Below are 15,575 nucleotides of genomic sequence, written 5' to 3' on the forward strand. Positions count from 1 at the left end.
CTGGAACCATCCTGTGAAAATATAATTATGACACAAGTTGGAAAACACCTACATTCCAATGAAATCTCCCAATTCATTGACTTTCCTGTTAATGTAGTGTTATGTAGACAGGAAAAGCGTACAATAAAACATTGAGCTTATTTAACGAAAGGAGAGATGCACTATACCAGGTTTTAGCAAAATTGCTATTTTCTGCCTTAATCCCTGGGCAGGTAGGTGGAACAATGAATTAACGACAGAATTTAATGTAAATATACACTAGGTCATAAAATTTTCAAACATTATCATCCCCATATCCCACCCCACCTCATCGTGATAAATCACAAGTTTGTGCAAAATTGCGGCAATAAAATTTTCCTAAACCAGTTTGGCCTCCTCCCACCCTCCAACATTCACAAAGAATAAAATTAGGTAGGTACAATGCACACTCATTCACAAATGTGTACAATTTTGCTGTAACATTATGCAACATTTTGTTCATGTTGTTAGTTCTGTTGGAAGAGTATTCCACTGATTTATGGCCACAAAAGATGAAGGATGATTTCCCGCACAAAGTCTTGCGTTCTGGAATACTGCACTCTCCCCTGGAAGCTGACCGTGTAACTCATCGTGTAACTTTTTCCTGAGCTTAGTGTTTTGGTTTTTTTTTTTTGTTTGGTCTTTTCTGGCTGGGAAAACGCCAGTTTAATGATTCAAACTTCCATTTGAGAGCAATGTGAGTGACACCAGCCCAATGAAAAGACACCTTCCACAAGTGTCCTCCTGGTTTCACTCAGACAGTCCTGACCTCCTGAGGACACAGTCTGAACACAGTTAATCTCACACGTCCTGTTTTTGACAGCTCCATTAGTTTCTACTTCCAGTTAACTTCCTGTATGGACACGGCACGCATAAACTAAAATCTTTGAAAAACTCTGTTGACGTCTTGGAGGCGGTCACTGATAACATTGTCTTCAGAAGAAGCACCGGCGTGTCCTTTGACCCGGCTGACCGTCCACTGACACCTGGACTGTGTTGTGTTATTCTCAGATCGGTAAGGAGCATCTGGGTCTGAAGGCCATCACTGAAGTGCTACAGGACCTGCAGTACAAGGTGAGACTGAAAAGATCACACAAATGAGATACAATTCATTGCATCAGTTAACCCTTTACAACCTGGATCGACGTCAGTTTTTTTGATGCCTTTCACAAGTGTTTAAACCTCTGGGAAAAAAAATTGGTTCAATTTCTTTTGAAACATGGGGCAAAGGTGATAAGCAACATAGCAAGAGATGCCCCGCAAATTGCCCAAAAAAAAAACCAAGTAAAAAGTGACGATAAATTGACTTGAAAATTAGCTGCAGGGAGATCATTAGATTTCATCCAAAAATAGGGTACAATGTCCCAAAAACTATACTTATAATTTTTAGAAATTTTAGATTTAAAACTATTCTACAGAAGACATAAAATGATTTTATTTTAAACACTTTCTTAGGGTAACTTTCTTGTTTGTTTTTCTCAAAACTTAACTTTCTATTTTTTATTTTTATTTTTTGCTTATTTTCAGGTGGTTTTCTTGTAACATTTTACTAATTTCTTGCTAAATTTGTGGCCTGTTCTTTCTAAGCTGCTCTTTGTCTTCTTCCCACATTTTTTGGAAGAAATCAAGACAATTTGTTTTAAAGAGTTAAAGATGAATGTCAGATGGTAGTCATATAATACCTTTTTTTTGTTTTGTTGTGTTGCCATATCAGGGCAAGAGCAAGATAATCCCCTGCTTCAACCCCAACACTCTGTTACCAGGTGAGCAGAAATCTATTTGATTTTTTTCATGGATGATAAATATATGAAATACTGTGAGTTTGTAGTAAAAATGTAAAAGAAGTTTGAGTTTAAAGTAACTGCAGTGGTTAACTTAAAGATGGTAAAGTGAAAACAACACAGGAGAAATTATAATAATTTTATAACATGCAATCAAAAATCTTCTGAAAAAGTTACTTTTTGTTTTGTACTTTTTTGTGCGTATTAATAAAGCTTTGCAATCTAATCTGTCACAGAACGTGACGTAACACCAGCAGTAGGCTAACAGGAGCACTCATCAAAAAGTGTTGAAGTAACAACACTTTAATATGATGAACGGTGGATAAATATTGAAGCAGGCACTTGTCGCTTCCCTCTTTGTCATAAAAACATTCTGGCAAATATTACTTTTGGCAGTTGTCTGGTTGACTTTGGTGAAGTTTATCCACACTTTGGGTCTTTTAAGGCGGTCTTCCGTCTTCAGTCAGTCTTGTTAACAAAAGTGAATTGTGTATTACTGTGGGTAACGCCTGCTCTAGCCACCTTTAAATTCACATTTCATCAGAGCTTATGTGTAAGCTACTCCCACCATTTTAGAAAATCGGATTGTTGGAATAAAAGTTGCTTTCACTGACACTTTTTTTTTTAACAATTCATTCAAAATAATGTGAAAAAAATAGTTGCAATAACAGGAATAACATCAATTAACTGTGTTCATAATAATGGTAATTAAGTTTTAAACACTTTAAAATTCCTTTTAGATAATGTAGAAAAAAATCAATTTGACCGATTGAATTTCTGTTAGTAATCCACTAAAAAAAGTGTGTTTATAATTATGGTAACAGTACATGCTACTTTAATACTCCTTTTAAATTATGTGAAAAACTTGATTTTCACAAGGAATTAACTTTAAAATGTGTGTTCATAAATATGGTTATTATATACTTAATTTATTTACATATTTATGAACACAAGTTTTCAAGTTGCTAATTAATACAAATTAAATCTCTGATGTTATCCTATCTTATCTTATCTTATCTTAAAGTTATTTATTCATAAAAATAAAGTTGTTCTTCCTTTTTTTTCAAATTATTTCTAAGCAATTTAATGCATTCTACACTCCGTGTTTGCTCTGCCTTCAGACCCTCTACTGAGAGACTACTGGGTGTATGAAGGATCTCTGACCACACCACCTTGTAGTGAAAAAGTGACGTGGATCCTGTACCGCTACCCTCTCACCATCTCACAGCTACAGGTAAAGTAAAGTCTCCAGCCTTTTAAAGGGAAACTCTCCAACTTTATACATCATAGTGGCCCTATTTGTTAACCAAACATATGACAGAAAACAAGGCAAACGGTCGGTCAATTCCAGGCAAAGCTCAGCATTTATCATTTCCTTGTTTTTTTTTTAACTTTACTTTTTTACCTTGGTCTTTCATTTTGCAGGTAATATATCTAAAGTGCACAGACTAACATTTTGAGTTCCTCAGCAATCATGTTTTAATGTGTTATGTAATTATACACAGGCGATTCATTGTTCCTCAAACTGGCTGGTTGTCCATTTCATTAAAAAAAACACAAATCAAAATGTCAGGCCTTTTGGTGGCTTTCACTCAACACAGGCGCACTAACCTGAGGCTCTCTGGCATTCAGCACAGTACAGGGACCCTTCATATCCGCCGCCCATCAATCAGCCCGTCACATCGCCTTCAGGGTTAAACTTTGCCTGACTCCTGGCTCTCTGTGAGCAGGTTTTTGTAGAGGATGATGATGGTTCATCCGCTGACATTTGTTTGAGCTGCCCTCTGGCAGCACGGCTCAGAGACTCTGACCCTTTAAAATGCTAACAGACACAATGACCCCTGGCTGTCCTGCCTCAGGCTGCTGTATGTCCACGGCAATGTGGATGACTTTATAACATTCCTTTTACATTATTTTGCACAGGGACAATAATCATTTGTAAATTTTGTATTGTAAGCCCAGAGAACCGTTTTTAAAGGTTGTCTCATGGCCAGATGTTGCATTAGCCAATAAAACTGTTGAGATGTTCTCTGCAGATTCCAACGGTGGGGGGGTCATTGTCACAAGTTGCAGAGTTTAAATAAATTTGAAATAAAAAAATGTTAAAGTCAAACCTCTTTAGAGGTGTAAAGAAAGCCTGCCCAGTATTTACTGAGAAAGAAACCTAGTTTGAAGCAAAATCTTAAAAATCCTTATATTGTTATTCATATCCCAGAAATGAATCCCAGGTTTGGCACCAACAGATGAGATTCAGGGTTTTCATAGTGTCACACTATGACCCCCTCTAGACAAAATTAAGTCAACTGCATCCCCAAATACCCACCATCTACTTCCTCCTAACCTCAGCACTAACCCACAGGAAGTATAATGTTGCCATGGAGTCAGTCAGGAAAACTTCAAGACATGAACATTCTCAGCAACATCTGGTGTTCTGAAGCGTCTTTTTTCTTGATTTTTAAATGTATTTATGGATGTTTATATCAAATCAAATCAAATCAAATTCATTTTTCATATACTACTACTACTACTACTACTAATAATAATAATAATAACTTTATTTATTAGCACTTTAAAAAACAGAGTTTACAAAGTGCTTTCACAAACTAACCAGAGCGGAAATGAGATACATAGACGGTGATACAACAACAACTGAAAGCCGAACAGCCCTTTTGAACACAAGCGAGATGAAACTCAGGTAGAGTTAGGATAAAATTAAAACCAAAAGACAAATGATGCAAGATGCAAGACATTAAATGTCAATATAAAATAATACAAAGAAAAAAAGATTAAAAACAACAACATCAGATGTAATAAGAGCAGTAAAACCACAAATTCAAGAAAATAAAACAAATAAAACATAAATTATAAAGGTTGAATAGATAAAACAAAATAAAAATGGTTCATAAAGGATCAACATTTCTGTTATGTAGCTTTGGGCCAGACACAGACGAGCTTTAAAAGTGATTAAAAAAAATCTTAAAATAATTCTGAAACGAACAGGGATCCAGCGGAGGGAAGCCAGGATTGGAGTGACACGATGCTGTCTGTGAAAACCAGTAAGAAGCCTATCAGACACAGTGCATTGTGTAGGGAGATGGTTTTGTGCCTTGCTCCAGAAAGCTATTTACAAATAGAAAAGACTGGAATAGAAAAGAAAACAATGGAAAATAATAAACCAAATGTAATTAAATAATTCACAAAAGCAACAATAAAAACAATACATCAGTCCATTTCTGAGAAATAAAATAACAAAACAATATGACCATGGATGAGTTTCAGAAAAACTGGAACAATATAAGCTATATATATATATGCCATATGCAATGCACTGGAGGTGGATGGGTGGATGGATTATAATTATGAGTCATAAATTATAATTATGAGTCATAAATTTGTCATCTGTGTATTATCTGGACATCTGAGATATATTCTAGAAATATGTGTATTGTGAGTTATTTATTAATTAATCAATTGCCTCACTGCAATAATAAGTAGGCCTAATCAACTGTAATGTATTTTATTTGTTGTAGATGTTTCCTCACTTGACTTATTTGTGAGTACTGCAGGAGTTAAATCTCTGTGTCATGTTTGAGCCACAAGCTGGATGAACAACAGCACAAGCGTCCTGCGTACCCAAACTACACACCTCCAACATCCGGCTAATACTGACTGCTGTGAGTGTGTGTGTGTGTGTGTGTATGCACACGATGCATATGTGCATACAGGCATTCAAGTGTTTCTATGCCTACAGGTGGCTGTAAATCCTCCATCTGTGAGCCAACAGCACGACACAGGAACTGTTGTCATGTTTGTTTTGGCCTGCCACCATACAGTACATGTGTGTAAAAGTGATAGGATCTTACACATGGACAGGAAGTGATATTGTGGGTCCTTTCTGTCACAGTTCTGATCTCAAAATGTTGGTCTGAGCAAGAAAACAACAAGAGATGTTGCTTCTTGACGACCAGATCTGTCAAAAGCTCTTATTTAGTGCTCTGTAAATACAAGCTGTTTGTTTAGCCACCTGCCAGATTTTCTCTAGGCACACGTGCTTGTTCTGAAATCAGCAGATGTAATGGCTAAGAATACTCTTTCAACACTGTTCAATTCACTGGGTGTCATTTATTCATGTATTTATTTTTAATTTCTTATATTGTTCATGTTGGTAAAATGTTAGTGCAGGTAAAGATGCTGTTATTATTAATACCAGTATTCTTTTTTTCAAGTTTTATTGTTATTTACCAGTACCCCTGAAAAGTTTTTTCTGGTAAGTAACCAGTACAACTTGAGTTTGTACTATGAAAAAAGGGCCTAAATCATATTACATTTGATATATTATTAATATATTTTTTGTAATATTCAAACATGTATTACAAGCTAATGCCTAGGAGACATGGCCTGTGTATGCAGCATGTGAGCAGTGTGGAGCCTGTTGGGATTTTTTTGTGCCCATGTTAATAAGTCAGAGCAGCCACACTGCCTGCACGCGGCTCAGCTGCTTCTCAGCTGCGGCACATCTAGAGAAACAGAGTCTTGCAGATTCTTTCTAGTTCTTAGAAAAAAATAGACAGTGAACTTTGTCTTTTGATAACTATATTGACATTATATCACCTTTCACTGCAGTTTCAATTTCTCTCTCTTAGGAGAGGAGGAGCTTAAATTGTTTCAGAAATGAGTGGGATATGTGGATATGATTCTGGAAATACAGCAGGCAGCTCTGCAGCTGCATAGCAGCAACAACGCTGCCAGTTTGAACACCACGAACTTGCAAGAGGCAGCAGTTTGCGAAGTTGCCATCAGGCGCTGCTCACACATGCAGTGTGTTCCAGGTGTAAGGACTGGCGTTTTTCCTTGGTCCACTTCTTCTTCTTCTCTTCTTTCTGTTAGTCTGTTATCTTGTGCATGACAGGTTTGGCAAAGCAGTCTGTGCCCCTCAGTGCATCTAGTATGCATGTTGATGCATGGTGATGCAGCGCGCAGCTAATGGTCACCACTCTCTGCAGCACGTTGCGCACATCTCTCCCACTGCTGGGGTGGGGGAATCAACGACTGCAGACCAAGTCACCTTGCAGACCTCCTTTCTCTGTCTCTCATTTCTCTCTCTCTCTCTCTCTCTCTCTCTCCACATGTTCCACTGTTCCTTCACTTTCCCTCTTTCTTTGTATTTCCCTCCTGATTCAGTCCATTTAAACTCCTGCCAAGGTGCCATTTAAGCATGAGACAATTCATGACAGTTTCATAAATGAAAAGAAAATATTTTTTTCTCAGCTTCACTTTACCATAAATAACTTTTTTAATAACTATTCCCAGCTCCTGAAACGTTTTTCTCTCTCTTTCTTTCTTTGTTTGTGGCATGTTTGCAGTTTGTCAGTAATAGTAGTTAAAAATAGTAATTTTCAACTTATGTGGTGCTCACTGGCTCTTCATGGGCAGGGATGTATGCAAATTGCTGACGTAGGAGTGGTAGGAGTGGATGCAATTCATGATTGATTGGCATTTATGAACATACCCATGTGCCTATGATCATATCTGAGTTTCCATGGCGTTCGTGAATCTGGTCTAGGTTGAATCTAGGTTTTCAGTGCCAGGCGTGCAAATCTTCCCACAGATTTACTAAAACTTTACTAAAGTTTCCACAGCTATAAAAAGTGTCAGCTGTCTTCAGATGATCATATAACACTCCCACATTATCATTATATCATTAAAGGGTCTTTTTCTCTGCTTGCCATTGGGGACTTTACATGGGTCCCAGTCTTCTCATTTTTCCTCATGTAGGTTGTGTTTCCTCCACACTGAAAGTCACCAAATCACCTGAGCGTGTAACAGCTCGAGAAAGCCCTGAGTGTTGAGCAAATATTTGAAGTCATTTGTGTTCGAATGATCTCGTGTTTCTATGGAAAGCCAAAAGGCAAAAACATTTTAAGGAACCATACTGTCTTGTTATATAGGGACCAGACTGTATGAACACACTGTGCAAGTTTCAGAAACTTACTAACTCTGCCAAGGATTAAATTCCCAGGATGCACTGGATGTTTGAAGTATTTTGGGATCCTTTCATCATGCAAACTAAAGATAGTGAAAAGTGTTTATCAGCCACATCAGTCCAGGAATTTCAGTATTAGTCTCTTGGCCTTTAAATATGGAGCTGTGACCTAGTTTGACCCATAGACTGTATATAAAGATGGACGACCTGTCTCCACTTACCCCTGCTATGCTTAAATGAAGCTAAAATATCCCTTATATGACCACTGCCATCTTGCTGTGGTGACCTCATTCGGAGCCGGAGTCCGCCAAAACACCCATACGACCAATCGTGAGCAGCGCAATTAAATGTGAGCGCATGGATTGGCTGTCACAGCTGTCAATCATGGCAGAAAGGCCCCCTTTTGTATAATTTAATAACTCATTAGAACAGAACTTATCATAAAAACAAACGCTTGAACAAACATCAAGATGATGAAAACTACCTTCAGTGACAGAAACCATCTTTGGAAAAATGTATTTGGCATGTACTGTGAGTTTTTAGTTTGGCCTATCACCATTCACTAACATGGAGGGGCGGGCTTTATGACCTATACTGCAGCTAGACACCAGGGGGTGATTCAGACCGAAAAGCTACACTTTGGCGGAGCTGTTATATTGTCCATTGTTCTACAAAACATAAACACTCATGTAACTTCTGTGGTAAAATTCACATCTATGGTTTGGCCTCTCAAATATAATCTTTCCTCTTCTGCAGATCGAGGAGTTTCGGAGGCTGCGGTCTCATGTCAAAGGGGCGGAGCTGCTAGAAGGGAATGATGGGATGTTGGGGGACAACTTCCGTCCAACCCAGCCGCTCAGTGACCGGACTGTTCGCGCCGCCTTCCAGTGACTCTCACTCTCCACTGCCAAAACAGAAAAACTACAGGACCTAGAGATACATGTACTGAAGGTAACAGTGTCAAAGGAATTTGTCAGATCACAAATGATCATTTACATATCAATCACTGAATCTGTGTTAAGTTGAATTAGAAAGAACACATACAGGAAACTGTGTTCTCTGCATGCCCTCCAGTGAACAGAAATTCCAAAATCAAAGAAAATTGAATGAATGAATTGAAGTCACAGGGATCGACTTTTAAAAACAGAGAAATAGTGTATAAATGTCCATTTAGAAACTCTCACACAACTCAAGAAGTATTATGAAAGTGACAAATCTCCACTCAGCACTTCCTAAACATACAGTTGTCCCTGAAGGGCAACTGAAATGAAAGAAAAACTCAAACTCTATGCGCTCTTCAAAACCAGACTCTGCTGATAAAAACAGTCATGTTACCTCGCCAACCACCAGAGCTGATGAACTGCAGCTGCCTTAGTGTTACTTTCTTTGTGTTACTGTGATACTTGGGTGAATCAGAGGGCTGTACCACAAAGCCAGATTAGTGTCTTAGCGAGGTGGCTCCCCTATAACCTGGCTGGATTGCCATGGTAACTTATGCTGCAAACATAACCTGGTCAGGAGCAGTTCATGTTACAAGTTTCATCTTGAAATCAGCTAGAAAGCTGCTTTCACTTTGTTGAGCTGTAATGTTGCATAAATGCCATAAATTAATGCAGTTGTGTAGTTCCAGTAGTTATTGATATAAGTGATATGTTACATATGATATATACGTATGATTATGTGCTCTGCTCACGGAGTCCTTCTCCTCCTTTTCCTCTGATACAAAACTGCTTCTTCATTCAGCTTGTTTTCAAGTTCTTTAATTTGAAGTGTTTTATAATCATTTAAATGACTATTATATGGCTATTTAAAACATATGGTCGGCAGATTTGTTTTTATCCGGCCAGAATTTTGGAATATTTCTGGCCAAATTGGCTGAATACCCCCCCCCCCTCCCCCACCCCACCCCGCAAAAAACAACAAAACAAAAGTGTAAACCCTGCAGGACAGATTGAGAGTGCTAGTTAGCCAGTTAGCACTAACACAACACAACCAATTGTTGAAAGCACAAACGATATTTACCATGTGCCACAAATAAATAAATAAAATCTAAATAATATAAATGAAAATCTTATTTATTAATCTTATTTAGTCCATTGTAAAAATAAAACACTGATAGTGCAGCTTTAATTCAGCATATACATGATTTTAAAAAACAACAACTTCAACTGAGCAACATTTATCACCAAACCCTCTTTTCTGTAGTTTTAGTGAGTTCAGCACATTTCCTCATAAGGGACAGTCTTTTAATGGAATACTGTCCCCTGAGGTTTTTGGGTCCTCTGAAAGTACAGTGTAGTGGGTCAAGCCCTGGAAGAACTAACCCAGTTCAGTTGCTAATCTGAGTCTAGCCTATATACAGTATGGAGTGTATGGAGGGGCCCCAGATATAGCTCAGCAGCACTGCGGCAGAGAGATGGGGCACAGCGTTTGGAGCTCAGGGGGGATGAGGAGGCTAAGAAAAGACAAAGGAGTTTCATGTTTTGGAATATGAAACCTTTATGGTTAAATATGCACAAAAACAGAAGGGTAAGAGCCCACACACTGGTAACAGCATGTTATTGCAGTTTATTCCTCTCACAGTCTGACACTTTGGCCTTCAGTTAGCCTTGGTGCTCAACATAATGTCAGGGTCAGCAAGAACTAACATCTTCCATGCAGTCAGATATTTCATGTGACCTTGGTGTAGCTACTGACTTCAAGAAATCCTGTTTTATCATTTTAACCCTTTAACACCTGGATCAACATCAGTTTTATTGTGCTGAATTGATTCCCCTTTGACCAGCATTTGAACCTCTGAAACCAGAGAAAATTAGTTTGTTTTCTTTCAAAAAATATGAGGAAAAAACATAATGAGCAACTTGGCATGAAACTTAACAAAAACTGCAACCAATAAGTAAAAGGTGACATGGAAACTATCTGAAAAGTAGCTGTGGAGTGGGGTAGGGGAGTTACTAGATATTATTAAAAAAATGCGTAAAAATGTCCAGTTAAGTATGTTTATAATTCTCTTAATAATATTTGAAGTAATATATTTTAATTAAATAGTATCTTAAAAATTATGTTACTGAAAAAAAACGTATTTGTGGTCATTTTCTTTCTTTCTTTCTTTGGCTTATTTTCAGGTAATTTCCTTATAATCTTTTCACTATTTTTTTGAGAAGTAAAAACAATTTAAAAGTGCTAGTAATTAAAAAGTGCTTATTTTATATATTTTGTTAAAAAAATAATTCTGTTACGTAATTAACAGAACATAATTAATTTAAGTATAAAATTACTATTATTATAAATATAGTTGTGGGGAATTTTGGGGAACAATAACTTGTGAAAGGCATCTAAACATAGCACAAGAAAACTGATGTCCATCCAGGTTTCAAAGGGTTAAATGAATCACTCTAAATACAGCATTTTTTTCAGTTTCAAAACTAAACTGTTGTTGCTTTTTTTGGCAGAGCAACACTTGTGAAGAGCAGGCTGACTGTCAGTGAATATCAGAGCTGGCCTCATATTGAAGGGACACAGAGATGAGAGCAGGAGGGAAGACAGAGTGAGGGAGGAGGGAGAGAAAGAGAGGGGCAGTGTGATGAAGGGAGGTGAGAATGCCAGAGGGATGAAAGAGGAGGAGACGGAGGAGGGCACGGTATAGGGAGACAAAGAACAGAGGACTATTGTTTCTGGTGTAAACTGACACTGATCTGGTCCCACCAGCACAAACCTACCTGAGACCTGTGAGGGAGAGAGGAGGAGAGAGGAGGTGAAAGGAGCTGAGAGGAGCTGAGAGGAGGTCACAGTACCTAAACTACTAAAGAAAGGCTGATATTTGGTTAAAAAAAAAATGACCAGTGCCAGAACATTCTTGTCTTTTCTCTTGTTGTTTCTCCACACTGCCTGCCAAAATATACAGAAAGCAAACCAAATCATGCTGCTACCTGCATGACTCTGCTGTCACTTGCATACCTGTCAATATGACACAGCCAACTGTCAGCAGCTGCAAAGAGCACCTGCTGTTGTGAAAATAAAGATCTGATTTACGACCATCTTTGTCCTTCTCATAAAGAAAAAGGACAGAGAGTCTGCGGCCATGCTTGGCAGCTCCGTGAGCTCAGAGGCAGAGCTAAATGTCAACATGCTGGTGCCAAGCAGGTATATACGTACACTCACCAGACACTTTATTAGGTACACCTTGCTAGAACCACGTTGGACCCCCTTTTGCCCTCAGAACTGCCTTAAATCTTATTTTGATTATACAAGTGTTGCTGAGATGTGACATTTGCATGATGTTTCAGGCAAATGTCAGAAAGCATAGAAACAGTGTACATACATTTCTATGTATGTATATATTTAATTACATTTTTTTGCATCATGGCCTGCAACAAAAAGGTCTTTCAGCACAAATAGCAGACATTGTCTAAGAGAGCTGGGCCCAGTTTTTCATATGTGGGTAACGGATTCCACATGTAGAGCTGATTCTTCAGGTCTTTGAAGCTGGTTTAACCCCTTTAGATCTGGATTTTTTCCACTCATATGTTATTTTTTCTTTGTGTTTAGCCTAATTTCTCTCATGAAGAAATGAGGCTAAACGCATTTTCTCATGTTTTTTAAATTCCAATACAATGCATGACACAATTGAGACTGTGTAAAAATGTCTTTAAAATTATATTGGAAGTTATTTCAAAATAACAAAATTATCGGAGTCCTTTATGAAATTTCTCTGTATGAGTTTGTTTTTTGTTTGTTTTTTATTTGTTATTATAATTTTTATGTATTTTTTGGCAGCACATTTTTTTCTAGAGCTGTAACACCAAAAAGTTCTGATGCTACTATAACAGTCAGTGGTGTAACAGAAATATCTGATCACCCATAGCATCCTCAGTGGGCCTCATAATCTGTAATCTCATCATATTTCAGACCTCTCTCCCCAATATACTGTAATATCTGTGTTAAGCTTTAGCTGTGGAGTTTTACAACACTATAGGCCATTATTAACATCACAGTTTTCAAGTCTTTATAATACCCTGAGCTCTAGACAAATGTTGTATTTCATAATAAAAGACACCTGAAAATGACTTGACAAGCTACCTAGTTAGTATTACCTTACCAAAGCCAGACTCCACTGAGAAAAACAGTGATTTAACAATTCTGAAGACAGGAGCTGCTGGTCTACTACTGCCTCAGTCACTTAGTGAGGTTGTGTTATTGTGTGATTTTGGCACCTTAAGTTAGTTAGTTGAAGGTAACCAAAGTCACACAATAACACAAACTGATAACTGATCAAAGTAGCGGTAGGCCAGAAGCTCGTGTTTTCAGCTGACTAAAAAAGGTTGTTTTTGGCAATGGAGTCTGGTGGCTTTGATGAGAGCTGAAGCCGTTAACATATTGCCTGTTGGAACGGGCTGTCTGACGCAGAGGTAACACACTGAAAATACCCTCAATATAACATAGACTTAATTTGTTACACTTTTTTCCAGCCGCTTTTTTTTCCAGGTGACTAAAATACGTTTTGCTGATGGCCCCCATCCAGCAGTACATTGCTTCAGTTGGTTTCTGCTTTCCTGCTGTTTTCCCAAACTAGGGGCGTAATTGACGTAATTGATATCTACTGTAGATAGTATTTATACTGACTGTGGATTAGTACATCATACAGCTCCATGTCAAAAAACATTCTGGAACAGTTCTAATGAGTGCAGCAAAGACAGCTTTCCCTCCAATGCTTTTTGGCTCACTTTGGTATCCTGATTTTTAATTTTTATTTTAAATTTTGATTTTCTGATTGCTTTGAAGTAGATCTGAAGTCGAGTGCATGATGGAGTTTTAGGGCCACATTAAGGACCTTTTTTTTTAGACTTTGAGAATAAAGTTATAAGATTATGAGAATAAACTCATAATATTATGAGAATAAAGTCACAGTTTTACGAGACAAAAAGTTGTAATCTTAGGAGAAAAAAGGCGGAATTTTAGGAGAATAAAGTCATGCTGCACACAGTGACATTAGCCTACCTGTTGACTGTGTGCGGCACGGCAGAACACCGGGGGCACTGGTTGCCCAGTAGGCTGCCTGTGCTCTTTTCTTGTTTTTCTATTTTATAGTTTGCTGGCAATGTGTTTATTTCCGCAATATAATATCCCCTTTCCTGTAAAATTACAGTTTTATTTTTATAATAATAAGATTTTATTCTAATAAAATTACGACTTTTTTCTCCTAAAATGATGACTTCTTTTTTCTCTTAAAATTACGACTTCATTCTTTTGATAATGTAGGTTTATTCTCATAAAATTATGACTTTTTCTCATAAAAATTACAGCTTTTTTTCTTGTAAAATTATGAGTATGATTTTTTGCAGTATTAAGAGTTAATTCTCATAAAATTGCAACTTTCTTTCTTGTAAAACTACAACTTTATTCTTGCAATAGTACAAGTTTATTCTCATAATATTACTACTTTTTTCTCAAAATATTCTGACTTATTTTCTCATATATTATGACTTTATTCTCGTATTATTATTACTTAACTCTCAAAGTCTAACATTGTTTTTATTTTCTTTTAACATGGCCTTAATCCTCCGTTGTATGAGTGAACTAAACCATGTACCCTTTGCTAAATATTTTTAATTCCATGGCTATTGGAGTTCAAATATTGATGGTTTTGTAACCATCCAGTCCTATAGCATAAATCCAATAAGTTGTCTCAATGAGAAGGTACCACACTAATAAACTGTAGCTTGAGGCAAATCACAATATAACAGGTAACTCTTCTGTGAGCCTGTAAACGAAATGGAGCCTTGTTTATGTAGAGGATTTAGATCACACTTCAGTGGTCTGTTGGTTTGACTGATGACTGGTGATCACACAGTCAGGTGATTTTATGGCACTGCAGATGCAGATATCATCAACTTTTGCAGAGTAGTTGCGACACGTGTCTCTTGAGTAGCTTCACTACAGCTGAAATTTGTTTCCCAGTCTGACGTTGAAAGTTGTAAAACTAGAAACATGACGTATTGTGCAGAAACGCAGGAGCTATAAAAGACATTTTACTGAGCTGCAGTGCCCATCTGGATTCTCTCCTGCTTTTTTGTGATCTGACCCAAAGTTCTCTTTCTTTGCAGGAGAGAAGAGCTGAGAAGAGAGGAGCAGGAGAAGGAGGGAGGGAGGGAGGGAGGGAGAGAAAGTTGATGTGTTTGCAGATCAGCTGCAGACTGAAGGTGGACAAAGAAACTATTGTTCTGACACCTTTAGTGTTTGCTTTTCTTTGTGTGTTTGTGTGTGTGTGTGTGTGTGTGTGTGTGTGTGTGTGTGTGTGTAGTTGTTTTCAGCATAACCTCTCCTTCTCAATCTTACTGTCTATGAGTGTAATGTTCTCCCTGTGTGTGTGTGTGTGTGTGTGTGTGTGTGCTGTCTGTATAGCATTATTGTGCGTGTGATTAGATGATAGGAAGCTTTACAACCGGCCCGTCTCTGCTGTCAAAACAAGAGGAAGCATGAACCACAGATGCACCTGAAACACACACACACACACACACACACACACACACACACACACAATTGAAAAAAAAGTCAAACACACCTACACATGCCTACTGTGCTGCATAAACACTGTGTGCATCCACCAGGCTTCTCATTATGTGTCACAGACAGACAGACAGATGTGCTGTAAGAGACCTGCTGAAAGAGTTCAACACACAGTTTATAAACTGCAATTCTAACTCATTTTGTTGTTTTTTTAAAAGGTTGAATCCGAAAATGCTGTCAAGTTGAAATACGTTCATATTAAACTAAATTTCTACTGGCAGATCCAA

At 37.7% G+C, this 15,575-nt stretch overlaps 1 protein-coding gene across 2 annotated transcripts in view; it reads left to right on the plus strand.

Moving 5' to 3' along the window:
- Window positions 1-15,320, plus strand: part of ca8 (carbonic anhydrase 8 (inactive)) — a 29,722-nt gene extending 14,402 nt beyond the window's left edge. For both annotated transcript variants that reach the window (XM_088085553.1, XM_088085552.1), the window contains exons 5-9: window positions 1,030-1,092; window positions 1,733-1,781; window positions 2,921-3,033; window positions 8,539-8,733; window positions 14,886-15,320. In XM_088085553.1, the coding sequence (XP_087941679.1) occupies window positions 1,030-1,092; window positions 1,733-1,781; window positions 2,921-3,033; window positions 8,539-8,673 (360 nt within the window). In that variant the 3' untranslated portion in view covers window positions 8,674-8,733; window positions 14,886-15,320. The remainder of the gene's footprint in view (window positions 1-1,029; window positions 1,093-1,732; window positions 1,782-2,920; window positions 3,034-8,538; window positions 8,734-14,885) is intronic.
- The last annotated feature ends 255 nt before the right edge of the window (window positions 15,321-15,575 follow it).

The sequence above is a fragment of the Plectropomus leopardus genome, chromosome 12 (genome assembly GCF_026936395.1).
Source record: "Plectropomus leopardus strain MGB_pleo_1.0 chromosome 12, ASM2693639v1, whole genome shotgun sequence".
NCBI lineage: Eukaryota > Metazoa > Chordata > Actinopteri > Perciformes > Serranidae > Plectropomus > Plectropomus leopardus.